The sequence below is a fragment of the Hyla sarda genome, chromosome 2, assembly GCF_029499605.1.
Source record: "Hyla sarda isolate aHylSar1 chromosome 2, aHylSar1.hap1, whole genome shotgun sequence".
Classification (NCBI taxonomy): Eukaryota; Metazoa; Chordata; class Amphibia; order Anura; family Hylidae; genus Hyla; species Hyla sarda.
In genome coordinates, this window is record NC_079190.1 from 122,571,872 (window position 1) to 122,586,398 (window position 14,527).

Consider the following 14,527-nt stretch of genomic DNA (forward strand, 5'->3'; position numbering starts at 1 on the left):
ATATCAGGTTTTTTCCATATTTTGGATGCACTTTATTCACACTCTGCTAGTATCTGCCGATTACTACTTCATTACATAAATATTCTTAACCTAAAAGGCAGTTGGGAGATACTTTAGCGTTGTGATTGTGTAGGGATTCATGTTTACAGTGTTGTATTCCTTGACCTATGGCTAATTATATTTTTGTGTTTTTTGTACTGTTTTAATCCATGCTCCAGGGAGAGCGTCTGGCCCCCTCCAGTGTTTGTCTTGGTGTACCTTTTTAGGACATCTTTTATGTGATTTTAGATTGTTTCTGTTTATATGTGAAGGAAGCTAAATAAACTTGATATTTCTATGACATTATTGACTTCTATTTATTCTTTTTGGGTGTGCAGTACATTACAGTGGTAGCCTCTGTTTTCTTTTTCATGCATTTGTTATTTTGCCCACTGTGTGCACCCCAGTTGTGACTTAGAAAAAGCTGAGCCCCTCCACATTTGTAGTCCTACATACACAATATATCACAGGACTCATTGACCTCACAGCACAATCTAATTTACTTTCTGTCTGGCCACAGTGCTCTCTGCTGACACCTCTGTGCATTTTAGGAATTGTCTAGAGTAGGAGCAAATCCCCATAGCAAACCTATCCTGCTCTGGACAGTTCCTGACACGGACAGAGGTGTCAGCAGAGAGCACTGTGGTCAGACAAAAGGACATTCAAAAAGAAAAGAACTTCCTCTGTAGTACACATCATCTAAAAAGTACTGGAAGGATTGGGATTTTTTTTAATAGAAGTAATTTACAAATCTATGGAATATGTAAAACAAAAAAAGGACAATGCGCCCGTCTATGTGCCGTTACTCCCAACCAACAAGGCAAGGTAATCACAAAGAAGAAATGTGCTCATCTGGTAGTGTTATGCTTAGAGCATAACATCTACAGCTGCTATAGGAGCCCAACTGGTGTGGGTCCGTGGTCGTGGTGTGCTGCCTGGATCCTCCCGTCTGGCAGGACGGTCTGTGTAGAGTAAACGATGTGGAAAATAGGCGATCCTGGTGTAGCGCTCACCCGTGTGGCAGAAATGAATATCAAAATCCGATGGTAAAAGTAGGTGGAGTTTATTCAGGAATCCTGAATAAAGGATTTCGATATTAATTTCTGCCGCACGGGTGAGCGCCACACCAGGATCGCCTATTTTCCACATCGTTTACTATAATTTACAAATATGTTTAACTTTCTGGCACCAGTTGATTTAAAAGAAAATGTTTTCCAGTGGAGTACCCCTTTAATTTGTGCTTGAATATTATGCATCTCTCTGCTCACAGCCAGGGCTAAAAATTCATAATGAAACCAGGCATTGTCTTTCTGCCCACTCGCATAGACTGATCTTTTGAACCTACAGCTTATTAAAGCTCATGGGGTCCTTGATGAGTCCCATAAATGTCATTTCTAATGTGCTACACATACAATTTACATTTTATATAACTGCCAGCTCTTACAGTTCCTTTTAAATAAAACAAATAGATTTCTCTCCCCTCCTGTTGAATTTGTATGTGGCGGATGCTTGTGATTTTTTCCATTCTATTCAGCCAGTAGCCGTTGATTGCAGGGAGAAGCTGGCAGCGACTACAACATTTTATTACATATTTATTTTTTTTCCACATTACATGGACGTGCTCTGCATCCAATGTATAAAGACGATGGTCCAAAGAGAGAGATGATTGTGAAGCCGGCTGATGGCCCCTTATAAGAACAGCTGGGATCTAGGCACAGAATGTGATGAAGTTTCTACAGCTCCAGCTCTTGTGAGTTTGCCAAGGTTACAGCAAAGTCTATTTGACTAGGCAAATACTCAAAAATAGGATGAAAACCATTCAGCTTCTGGAGAAACATCTACATACAAATGCAATATACATCGACACAATGTGAAAATCATTGAGGTCACTGGTGTGTTGCCAGGTTGCCCTTTTACCATTGCACTTATATTCTTGATGCTATATTAAAATAAAGGGACAATGGTGGATGGTTTGCTTCATTAAATAAACATGTTTATGAACTGTATAAATAACATATTTAGAAAATGACTCTTTGCTAACAGGTATGCAGGCACAGGCAGGCGCACTCTCTTTCCTGGCAGCAAAGAGCTTAATACAAATTAATTATTCATCTCTCTTATGTCATTGTTTTGCACTAGACTCCAGTAAGTCCTTTGCTTCATTTATTTTCATTGCTATATAAGGTGATCCGCCTGCAATGAAAAACACAAAAGATGTAATCGGTTTAATGACAATTAAATTGATGAAATGCATGTAGTTAGTTATTTAAATTTCCAAAAATATGATTTGCTGTGAGTAGTGGTAGGGGTTCTGAAGCTTCTTCCTTTTAAGAGTGACAGGACAGACAACTGCTGTTTATAAATTAAGCGGAGCATCCATGCACATAATATCCACAAGCAATTTTAAATCAAAAAACACAGACAGCGGTTGGATTTTTAAAAAGAAAAAAAAAAGGAAGCAGCAATAAACGGTAAACATATCCTTGTAAGTTTATAGGGAAAATTAATCAAGACTGTTTTTTCATATTCCAGACTTAATGCAAATTGTGAGATGCACCAAATGTATCAAGGGCAGCAAACCCCTTAATGGAGCATTTTTTGCTTATTTAAGGGTGCAAGATACTGAAATCTATGCCGTCTATGAGCGGACATAGATTTTCACCCCCTACAAAGTCTCCCCCCCCCCTTTATTTTTTGGGCATAAGTAAAAAGTAGTGTAAATTTAATAAATACCTCCTATGTATGTATGTACACAGATTTATACCTGAATATAGTTTTCACTAGTAAAAATCTATTTAATCCAGCACCCAACTTGTACAGAGTCATTATACTGCACCTATCGAAATATAAATGTTAACATGGTAATTTTAGATTTAGATTAGTTTCATTTCATAAAAAGAGAACTTTTCCCTGATTAGAGTTATATGTACTTTTATCGGGTGAGGGGGGAGTTTCTTGTCATTTATGTTTACATATAATGATAAATCAATAAAAGAATGAATTTAATAGTTGTTTTGCAATTTGTGGGTAGTAGTTGTAGGTACAGTATCTCAAATACGTAATTACAACCCTCACATTTTTGTAAATATTTTATTGTATCTTTCCATGCGACAACACTGAAGAAATGACAGAAAAGAGTGTACAGTTGGTATAACAGTGTTTAATGTTGTGCGCCTCAAAACACACAACCATTAATGTCTAAACCTTGGCAACTAAACTGAGTTGAGTTTCCAGCAGCGTCTTAACCCTCTTGGGCATAAAGTTCACTAGAGTTTTACAGGTTGCCACTAGAGTCCTCTCCACTTCTCCATGACAACATCACAGAGCTGGTGGAAACCTTGCGCTTCCCCACTTTCCCATCAAGTTTGACTGTAGGCAAGACACACTTGTCTTTGTACTTCTCCCACACACAACATTGACACCATCTGAATGACATAAGTTTACCTTGGTCTCATCAGACCACAGGGCATGGCTCCAGTAATCCATGTCCTTAGTCTGCTTGTCTTCAGCAAACTGCAGACTTTATTGTCCTTCATTTTTAAAAGAGGCTTCCTTTTGGGACAACAGCCATGCAGAACAATTTGATGCAGTGTATGGTTTGAGCACTGACAGGCTGACCTCTGTAGCAATGCTGGCAGCACTCCTACGTCTATTTTCCAAAGACAACCACTGGGTGCTATATGCTCTTAACTTCTTTGGTCAACCATGGCAAGGCCTGTTCTGAGTGGAACCGTTTTTGTGAAACCATTGTATGGTCTTGCCCACGGTGCTGCAGTTTAAGGGTCCTGGCAATCTATCTGTAGAACAAATTTTGCCATGAGGTGCCATGTTGAACTTCAAGTGACCTGTATTAGAGAGTGAGAGAGCAGTAACATCAAATTTTAGACACCTGTTTCCCATTCACACCTGAGAACTTGCAATACTAATGGGGAGGGAAAATGGCTATTTGTGCCCAATTTAAACATTTCCACTTTGGGTGTACTCATTTTTGTTGTCAAGGTTTAGACATTAATGGCTGTGTTTTGAGTTACTTTGAGGTGACACAACATTAAACACTGTCATATAGGCTGTGCACTCACTACTTTACAATGTAATACAGAACTGTGCATAAAAGGCTCTACATGGCTTGATGACATACCAAAAGAAACATTTGCTATTGACTGGCTGGTAGCACATGCTTCCAGCAATCCCTGCTTTGCTATTTAATGTAACTGTTTACCTGCAAGTTCAACTGTTGACTAGGCAGGCCAATACATTTTCTCACTCTCATGGACTTAAAGGGAACCTGTCACTAATTTTTTCCTTATAATGTGTGGTGACACATAAGAGGTTAATATCACATGTCCTACCATACCTGGATTTCTGCTGGTACATCTAAAAATGTGGAGAAAACAACTTTTATAAATGTCACACGCAGTATGTAAATGAGGCTTAAGTAGTCAGTTGGGCATGCACGTGCTTAAGTAGTCATGGCTCCTCGGGCTGTAATCACACCTATTCAGGCACAAATAATGTCTATCTAGGTATGATTGAACAGCTCAGTCAGGGCCCAATTTCATTGCTTAAAACATGAATGATCACTGGATCATTTGTGCAGACCTTTACTTCCAGAATTTTTCAGCTGCACATTGCCAACAATCACCCTGTGTAATGGGGCCCTTATAGTAGCTTTCAGGCTAGAGCTTACTCCATATCAGTGGGTCCACCCAGCCTGGGAATTTAAACTCATCAAATCCTACACCAAGTGGCCCCTACAGTTAGATAAAGATGACACCTTATGTACATAATATGATGATATAATGACATAATTTACAAGCAATGCACTAGTTTGTTTGTATCCACTACCTACAATGGTGAGAATGTAATTTGTTCAAGGTTTAATCACACTGATTGCAATATAATTGTTTGATCAAGTAACCACTATGTATCCCACACTGTGTTTCTTTAATTTTTGTATGTATACAGAGAATTATGTCCATGTAACCCAGAGTTCTACTAAACATAAAAAATAAATATGTACCATGTGGAGATATTTCAGGAATCAAGTGTAACTAACTATATTAGGGACTTTGTCAGTATCCTGTTCAGTTCCTATTAGAGATAGGGATATTTACAGGGGGTAAAAATACATGCTGATTAAATGACCCAAAGCATGCGATTTCCGGATCTTCTTGACTTCAACGGGGAATGCTCAAAAAAGCATGTGCTGGTCAAAAAAAATCTCTCTCTTTTTTTTTAGAGCAGTTCACATTGAAATCAATAGGAGCTTTAAAAAAAAAAATTTAAAAATTTAAAAAAAACATTGAAAAGCCACATTAAAAAAAACACATCAAACAAAGCCAGTTTTTGTGGGTGGGTTTTAAGAAGCTTCCAACCATTTGAACATACCCTTATACCGATTGCAGAAAGTCTCTGCTTCATGACTTTGCACTAGAAGCAGCTGCCAGCCTGGGGAACAAGCATGCTTACCATACGGAAGACTATTTAATAAGAAAATAAGGATGCTTTAAGACAGTCAACCAGCTTCCAGACATGAGCGCTGATCAGCTATGAACAAGTCGAATGGTCTTCGCTAAAAGTTGCCGTTACATGGCCCAATTATTGTGAGTGAACACCTGCACAAAGAAACGCTGGGTTGTCATTCACCTCCATCATTGTCGGCAGCACATACCCATTTACACACATAGATGTGCTGCTCACTAACAATTTTTAGGGCCAATGAACAAGACTGCTGAGCCAATAACCGCACAGTGTAAAAAGACATTAATGCTCAGTATTTACTGATCAAAAGCATAGTTTCTTCTGGCAAATCACATTTCAGATAGTTGTTTAATAAACACAAAACAGGCGCACAAAAATTATTAGAAGAAAAACTCCACTTTCCCCAAAGCCATAATCAACTGCACTTGGCCACGACTCTATTGTTTCTCCATTCACTAAGTAAAATGCATTGATTAAAACTAAGTTGATAAAGCTGTAAGATTTTATAGCACAGTTTTATTACCCTATAACAAATGCAGGCCATAAAGACAAATAACTGGTGTCTGGCTGACTAAAACAACCATCTCGTCTTCCCTGACATATCTCATTACATGACTTCAACTAGCCATATACATTAGAGTATTGTTGGCTGAGTCTACAAAATTCAGCAGGAGCAGACAACCATGAGATATTTATTAGGGATCGACCGATATCGATTTTGTAGGGCAGATACCGATAATCTGTGACCTTTCAGGCCGATAGCCGATAACTTATATACCGATATTCTGGTATAAGTTATAGGCTATTTCCACCCCCACCAGGCCCCGCAGAAGCTGCTGCAGATCAATGATTTAAAGCGGGCGCTTTAAATCAATGAACTGCAGTGGCTTTTGCGGGGCCAGAGACCGCCGCCCGCTTCTCTCCCCCTGCCTGTCCTGGGATCCTCCCTAGTATAACCACCACTGCCGCTGCCCCATTGCCTCCCCATCCCCGGTTTTATAATTACCTGTTCCCGGGGCTCGGGGTCCGCGCTACTTCTGGCTCTGGCGGCGTCCTGAGCTGTCACTGTGCGCATTGACGGTGACGTCACGTTGAGGACGTCACTCGTCATTGCTCTGTGCAGCGCAGCACGCCGCAGGAGCCAGAAGTAGCGCGGACCCCGGGAACAGGTAATTATAAAACCGGGGATGGGGGAGGCAATGGGACAGCGGCGGCAGTGGTCTCTTGCCGGGGAGGCGGGGCTTTATCGGCATATCGGCAAGGCAATTGCCGATACCGATAATGTCCAAAATCGTAAATATCGGCCGATAATATCAGCCAAACCGATATTCGGTCGATCCCTAATATTTATAGGGGCCTCCTGAAATTCTAAGGGGGCCTACATTTAGGGATATTATTCTCGCATTATATTTAAGCAGAGTATATAATAAATGTCTTGGTGTAGAGGAGCACTCATCAACGCTGATCATTGTCTTGGTGAAAGCATCTGTACCAGATACATTTGCCTTCCTTAGGTAATGCATAGCAGCTAGAGAATATTGACATCATCAGCAAACGGGATTATTTACTATAAAAATATTGAGACTTTGGAACTCTCTGCCCAAGGAAATTGTCACCATTGATTCTCAGAATATTATTGCAAGTTGTGTGCACAAGATTATTGGAGACAGGATGAAGATCCAGGGATTTATTGTGAATGTCACATTTGGAGGCAAAGAGGATTTTTTCCCCTAGATTAGGAAAATTTGCCTCATTTGGGTTGCAATTCCTTCCTATGGATCAACACTGCAGGATAATGGGTTTTACTGAATGGATTTATGTCTTTTTCCAACTTGATTAAGTTACTAGGTTGTAAATTCCATTGGATAAGATGAGTAATAACAAACAAGCCATGAAATAAATCCGTCAGGTTTCCTATGGCTTATAAAGACTATGTGTGTCAGCAATGGTTTTATAACATTGCAAAGGACACATTATATTAACACTGTAAATATTACTAAACTGCTCAAAAAAATAAAGGGAACACTAAGATAACACATCCTATATCTGAATGAATGAACTAATCGCATGAAATAATTTTGTCTTTACATAGTTGAATGTGCTGACAACAAAATCACACAAAAATTATCAATGGAAAAAATGTATCAACCCATGGAGGTCTGGATATGGAGTCACACTCAAAATCAAAGTTGAAAACCACACTACAGGCTGATCCAACATTGATATAATGTCCTCAAAACAAGTCAAAATGAGGCTCCGTAGTGTTTGTGGCCTCCATGTGCCCGTATGACCTCTCTACAATGCCTGGGCATGCTCCTGATGAGGTGGCGGATGGTCTCCTGAGGGATGTCCTCCGAGGCCTGGACCAAAGCATCCGCCAACTCCTGGACAGTCTGTGGATGGAGCGAGACATGATGTCCCAGTTGTGCTCAATTGGATTCAGGTCTGGGGAACGGGCGGGCCAGTCCATAGCATCAATGCCTTCCTCTTGCAGGAACTGCTCACACACTCCAGCCACATGAGGTCTAGCATTGTCTTGCATTAGGAGGAACCCAGGGCCAACCGCACCAGCATATGGTCTCACAAGGTGTCTGAAGATCTTATCTTAGTCTCAGTCAGCCAATCTTTGTTTTCTCTGGCAAATGCCAAACATCCTGCACGGTGTTAGGCTGTAAGCGCAAACCCCACCTGTGGACCATGGGCCCTCATACCACCCTCATCACACCACACATGCACATTTGTAGCCTGCTGGAGGTAATTTTAAAGGGCTCTGGCAGTGCTCCTCCTTTCACAAAGGCGGCGGTAGCGGTCCTGCTGCTGGGTTGTTGCCCTCCTACAGCCTCCTCCACGTCTCCTGATGTACTGGCCTGTCTCCTGGTAGTGCCTCCATGCTCTGGACACTATGCTGACAGACACAGCAAACCTTCTTGCCACAGCTCACATAGATATGCCATCCTGGCTGAGCTGCACTACCTGAGCCACTTGTGTGAGTTGTAGACTCCGTCTCATGCTACAACTAGAGTGAAAGCACCGCAGCATTTAAAAAAGTGACCAAAACATTAGCCAGGAAGCATAAGAACTGAGATATGGTCTGTGGTTACCACCTGCAGAACCACTCCTTGCTAATTGCCTATAATTTCCACCTGTTGTCTGTTCCATTTGCACAACAGCATGTGAAATTGATTGTCAGTGTTGCTTCCTAAATGGACATTGTGATTTTTTTGAGCAGTGTATTTACATCCACTGGGGACTGCAGAATTCTCTACAACAAAAAAGGAAAGCAACTGAACCTACAAATCACCTAGACAGCGCATTCACTATATAAAAATGAATGAATATAAAAATACTGAAGCCAGTGGTACTTGTGCCAAAGGTAGACAAATACAAAACACACGTCACACGCAGTATGAATACAGTATAAATACAGTAGCAGTTGTAATAAGACTTAAAACTTTAAATCTTAGTGTGACAAGTAAGGCTAAGTTCACATTGCCATTGTGCTCTGTCCCATTCGGGGTCAGTTCGGCTTTTTTTTTTGCACAGAACAGACAGATCGACAGATCACTAGAGTTGAATTGGGTCCATCGGGGATTCGGTATTTTACCGAGGTTGAGCCGAGAAAAAGTATAGGACATGTACTATATTTTTCTCCACTCAACTCCCATCTATCCAACAGACTAGCTGGCGGAGCTCCATTTACCGAAAGTGAACGAGCCCTTAGCCATCAGTGCAAAGCATATTGTCAATTGCTCACTGCTCATGTCTAGTGTTTTCCAGCAAGATGCTTTAGACTCCTAGTATCTGTTTTGAGAATACAAGATGACAGTTTGCAATGGTGCAAGATTTATTCTTATTCACAAGAAAAAGAGGGTAAAACAGCAATACAACACCAAGTGTATCCTCATATGCATCATAAGAAAGACTTAAAAGGGGTACTCCTCTGCTCAGCTTTTGGAACAAACTATTCCACACTCTGGAGCCGGCGCAGGGAGCTCGTGACGTCATAACCCGTATTTGCGCAGAACTCACATGCCTATTCGGATGGAACTCCACTGAGGTTTTATTTTGCAAAAACGCAGTCAAAAACACAAATTTTCCCACACAAAATTTTTTCAGTGAAAAAACGCTGCATCCAGATGTTAGCTGCAAGTCAATGGTAAACTGCAAAATGCCAGATTCACTTGGCGTTTTTCAGTTTGGCGTTTTTCAGCAATTTCGGGCTCAGAGGCTGGATTTTCAAAACACCTGCCAAAACCTAGTTTGGCCTGAAATTTTTTTGCCCTGAAATCGTGGCGTTTTCATCCCATAGAAGTCTATGGGAGAGCAAAAACGCCAAGAAAAACGCCATGTTGGTTTAAAATTTTGCGTTTTTGAAGGCCTTTTTTATAATTTTTTGGACTTTAGCAATCCAAAAAAATTACGGATACCTTTTTTATTAAAATTTCTTAGGGCACCATAAAAAAAATATATAAAAAAGATACAGTAGTGATGGAAAAAATTGTACCTAACGAAATGTATCTTTTTTATTACGAAATGTTTATTAATTTTTAAACAGGGATCAATTTATGTGAGCGAGTAAAGCACTAAAAATGTAGGTAGTACTACTACTCCCAGCATGGAACACACTGTTCCATGATGGGAGTAGTAGTTACCTGTACTTATTGACAGATCGCCTGTTGCGATCCTCCTGTACAATGTATAGATGCGGCAGCCGCTCTTCTCTGGTCCCCTGCACTGACGTATATATACACATATTCATATTTCCCACAGAGAGCTGTGATTGGTCAGATGGTTCCAGCCAATCACAGCTCTCTGAGAGAAATCAGAATGTGTATATATACGGCGTGCAGGGGACCATAGGAGAGCGCCGGCCGCTGCATCCATACATTATACAGGAGCATCACAGCGGGTGTCAGTAGTGATACCCGCAGTGATCTTTCCTTAAAGGGGTATTCCAGGCCAAAACTTTTTTTATATATCAACTGGCTCTGGAAAGTTAAACAGATTTGTAAATTACTTCGATTACAAAATCTTAATCCTTGCAATAGTTATTAGCTTCTGAAGTTGAGTTGTTTTTTTCTGTCTAACTGCTTTCTGATGACTCACGTCCCGGGACGTGACATTATCATTGAGCAGTTAGACAGAAAACTTCAGAAGCTAATAACTATTGAAAGGATTAAGATTTTTTAATATAAGTAATTTACAAATCTGTTTAACTTTTCTGAGCCAGTTGATATATATATATATATATATATATATATAAAAAAGGTTTTGCCTGGAATACCCCTTTAACTACAAGTACTACTACTCCCCACATGGAGTACACTCTGCTCCATGCTGGGAGCTGTAGTACCTGCATTAATAGACAGATCACAGCGGGTGTCAGAAGTTACACTCGCTGCGATCTGTCTATTAATGCAGGTACTACAGGTCCCAGCATGGAGCAGAGTGTGCTCCATGCTGGGAGTAGTAGTGCCTGCTAAAGGACACATCACAGCCGGTAACACTACTGACACCCGATGTGATCGTCCTGTCTATAGCAGAGATGGAGCGACTGTATAAAGCGCTCGCATCCCTGCTCTGCACTATACTCCAGGCCGGCCGCTCATTCATTGATATTTTCCTCAGAGCTGTGATTGGCTGCAACCATCCGGCCAATCACAGCTCTGGGCGGAAAATATGAATGGCCAGTGATGTGAATAGAGCAGAGATGTGAGCGCTGTATAGAGCCACATCACTGCTATTTTATGGACGATCGCATTGGGTGTCAGACTGACACCCGTGGTGATATGTCTATAGTACAGGTACTACTACTCCTATCATGGAACAGTCTTGTTTCATGCTGGGAGTAGTAGTACTACATAAAAAATGTGAAAAAAAAGAGAAAAAAAAAAGTTACACACACTTTATAAAAAAAATGTATTAAAATTTTGTTATAAAAAATAAACATTCAGTTAAATACATTTTAAATCCCTACTGCATACTTTTTTTTTTTTTTTTTTTGGTACCCAACTATTTTGTAAAAAAAAAAAAAAAAAAGCAAAAGGGGCCAAAAACGGCAAATTCCACACAAAGGTAAAAACGCCAGAAAAAACGCCAAAACGCAGGGAAAAACTGTGACAGTTTTTCTGGCATTTTTATGCCACAAAAATCGCAGGGCAACAACCTCAGTGGAGTTCCAGCCTTCTGCTGTGTTTTTGAGAATACTTCAGGAAATTGACTGATGCTATTTAACTACATTTGGTCCATTAAAGGCTTTATAACAGTCACGGTTTTATCCACATGGGTAAAGCTGCCATCATATAAAAGAGTATTCCCTTGCTGCTTCTTATGTATACGCACAGATATTACAATGCAGGCCAGGAGCTTTAATGCCAAGTATTCAGTTCAAGGCCAATAGACCAGACAGATACTTGATTCTGTATGTTATTACAAAGAGCTTTTTAATAAATGTGCATATGGAAATGGCTTTATTATATGCACAGTCGGAACAGAATTAGACCACTCTGTTAGTGACATCGCATTCACCCAATCCTGGAAATCGCAAAGTTAACAGGTTATATTTGATAGGATGGGTAAATGTCAGCACAGTGTTATCAAATGTGGAGACTGGTATAAATCTTACTACAAGGAAAGCAAAAAATAGTTTCCTGTTTGACTTTTGAAATACAGCGTAATGTTTTACCATCTGCTATTTTTAAGCTGAGGCAGGAATGAGCATATGGGTGTGCTTTTCTCCAGCAGATGCGGTCTACTTAGAAGTTATAATAATAGTCTTTCTGTAAAATAAATCATTTACATTCAAAACCTGGCTAGTTACAGCATTTGTGCTCCGGTTCTGCAGCCTGTAATTTCCAAACTCTGAATGGCATTAATATTTTATTGCAAGTTTACAGAAGGCAATCTTACTCAGAAGAGCTTTTATTTCTTGTGTATTACCAAAATGCAAGTGATCGAGCAGACTTTTTACCTACTTTTAGCATCCACGGTTATAAATGATTAAGCACAGCCTGGTTTACAATAATGTAGACATGAGCAGACCTGGACAACTAACTTTGTGTGAGATGGGAATCAAAACCGAGCAGGTTCACTGCAAACAGAGACAGAATGTGCAATATAGCTGACGTTAAAGGGGTACTCCGCCCCTAGACATCGTATCCCCTATCCAGAGGGGATAAGATAGGGGGATAAGATGTCTAGGGGTGCTGCGGCACCCCAGACATCTGGTGCACAGAACGAACTTCACTCTGTGCCGGATGACTCTGTACCATAGACTTGCATTGAGGGGGCATGGCCGTGACCATGAAGTCACAAGCCTCTGGCGCTGCACACGACGCTCTAAACTAATGCCGGGTGAGGTAGGGAGATCACCGGGGTCCCCAGCAGTGGGAGCCCCGTGATCAGACATGTTATCCCCTTATCCTTTGGATAGGGGATAATATGTCTAGGGGCGGAGTACCCCTTTCAGCACTGGTGAAAACGGATGGAATAAGAATAGTCACAACTATAGAGCAATCTTAAGCTATATGGGATGTGCTCACGTGATGATGGTGAAGCAGTAAGTCAGTAGCTATGACTTTATTGCTTCTACACATATTTCTACTGGAACAATGAAAGTCACACCATAACTGCATGGTTTCATTTTTATGGAAGCTATGTTGGTACCATAGCTTTGTCTTAAAGCAAACCAATCAAGTTGAAAATGCAGTCTAATCCCTTTGGAGTCAGGTTATACAGCAGGAGGAGCCGAGACCATTCATATTATGTTTTGTGGGAAAAGTTTCAGGATCATTAGTAATTTTATCATAAAAATCTCAGCTCATTCTTGAGGGGATCCTACTTGATTGTGATTGATAGCTTTCTCTCTATACACATATACACTGATAATTAATCCCTATGTAGGGCCCACATGACTGCTTAGCTCAGAACAAGTAGAGATTTCCATAAATAAATGACAAGCTAACCTATAACTTCTTCCATCAAAATATATATCAATCTGCTCAGCTTCTCCTGCTCTATAGCATTATGCCTGCAGACTGGACAGCATTTTCAATGTGACAGATTCCCTTCAACTACAGAATCATGCAGTATGACTTGTTTTATGGTAATGTTAAAAAGTGAACCAATAAAATAGCTAGTGTTCAATCTGACATTGTAAACATTACAAAACGGGTCCCTATAAAAAATAAAAAAAATAAATTAAAAAAAGGAGACAAAAACAATCTAGAAGACATGAAGATGGAAGATTAAATTTCTGACCCGAGAACTCTTCACCATAAAAAAATGTACATGTATACACATACAATGCTTTTAGAGCCCGGAAGCAATGAGAGCTTCAGCGCTGAACTGCACTGAAGAGAAGTGACAATGTTGTGTTTCTCCTGCTCCTATTAAAGTCAATGGGAGCAAGGTTTAGAGCAGTGACACCTTACTGTTTTGGATGCAGAAATTGGCATGCTTTTTGTATCCCAAACCGCTTGTTTACATGCCTAAGTACCCACAAAAAAACATTATATTATATGTTTAAGCGGTATCAGGTATCTCCGTTGCTTCCACGGACAATGCATTAAGCGCGTGCAGACCGACCAGTCCCTGCAGATGGGCTGCATTCTGGAGATTGCAGGGGGTACATTTTTAGGTGCCAGAATATTGATTTAAGGTCTATTCCGATATGAGGGTGAGAAGCCAATGGATACAAATATATAATATAAAGATACAAATAGCACAATGTTGACTATATTAAATAGTCAATACTTTCAGGCTGTTTTATTGCTGAATACTATTTAAAAAAAAAAAAAAAAAAGTTATTTTACCTTTATCTGGATGATTTAAAATCATGATTTTCCGATGTGCCATCCGGATCTTGGATTTGCTAGCAGATGGACTGTAAAAGTAAAGTTTTACTTTAAAATGCATCAACTACTCAGTGTAAATTACATTTTACAGCCCTGTATTCCAAATGAAGCAGGACTTTTGCCATCTTGTGGGGGAGATCTAGAACTGCACA

General features: G+C 40.2%; 1 protein-coding gene across 4 annotated transcripts in view; it reads right to left on the reverse strand.

Moving 5' to 3' along the window:
• Nucleotides 1-1,606: 1,606 nt before the first annotated feature.
• Nucleotides 1,607-14,527, reverse strand: part of DNAJC15 (DnaJ heat shock protein family (Hsp40) member C15) — a 42,400-nt gene continuing 29,479 nt past the window's right edge. The window contains exons 5-8 of one of the 4 annotated variants that reach the window (XM_056555438.1): nucleotides 14,334-14,404; nucleotides 4,394-4,413; nucleotides 4,259-4,324; nucleotides 1,607-2,232 (exon numbers count right to left, since the gene is read on the reverse strand). In XM_056555438.1, coding sequence (XP_056411413.1) covers nucleotides 2,215-2,232; nucleotides 4,259-4,324; nucleotides 4,394-4,413; nucleotides 14,334-14,404 — 175 coding nt within the window. In that variant the 3' untranslated portion in view covers nucleotides 1,607-2,214. Of the gene's footprint in view, nucleotides 2,233-4,258; nucleotides 4,325-4,393; nucleotides 4,414-5,508; nucleotides 5,655-14,333; nucleotides 14,405-14,527 lie in introns of all 4 variants that reach the window. The other 3 variants (XR_008888492.1, XM_056555440.1, XM_056555439.1) reach the window with 3 other exon arrangements.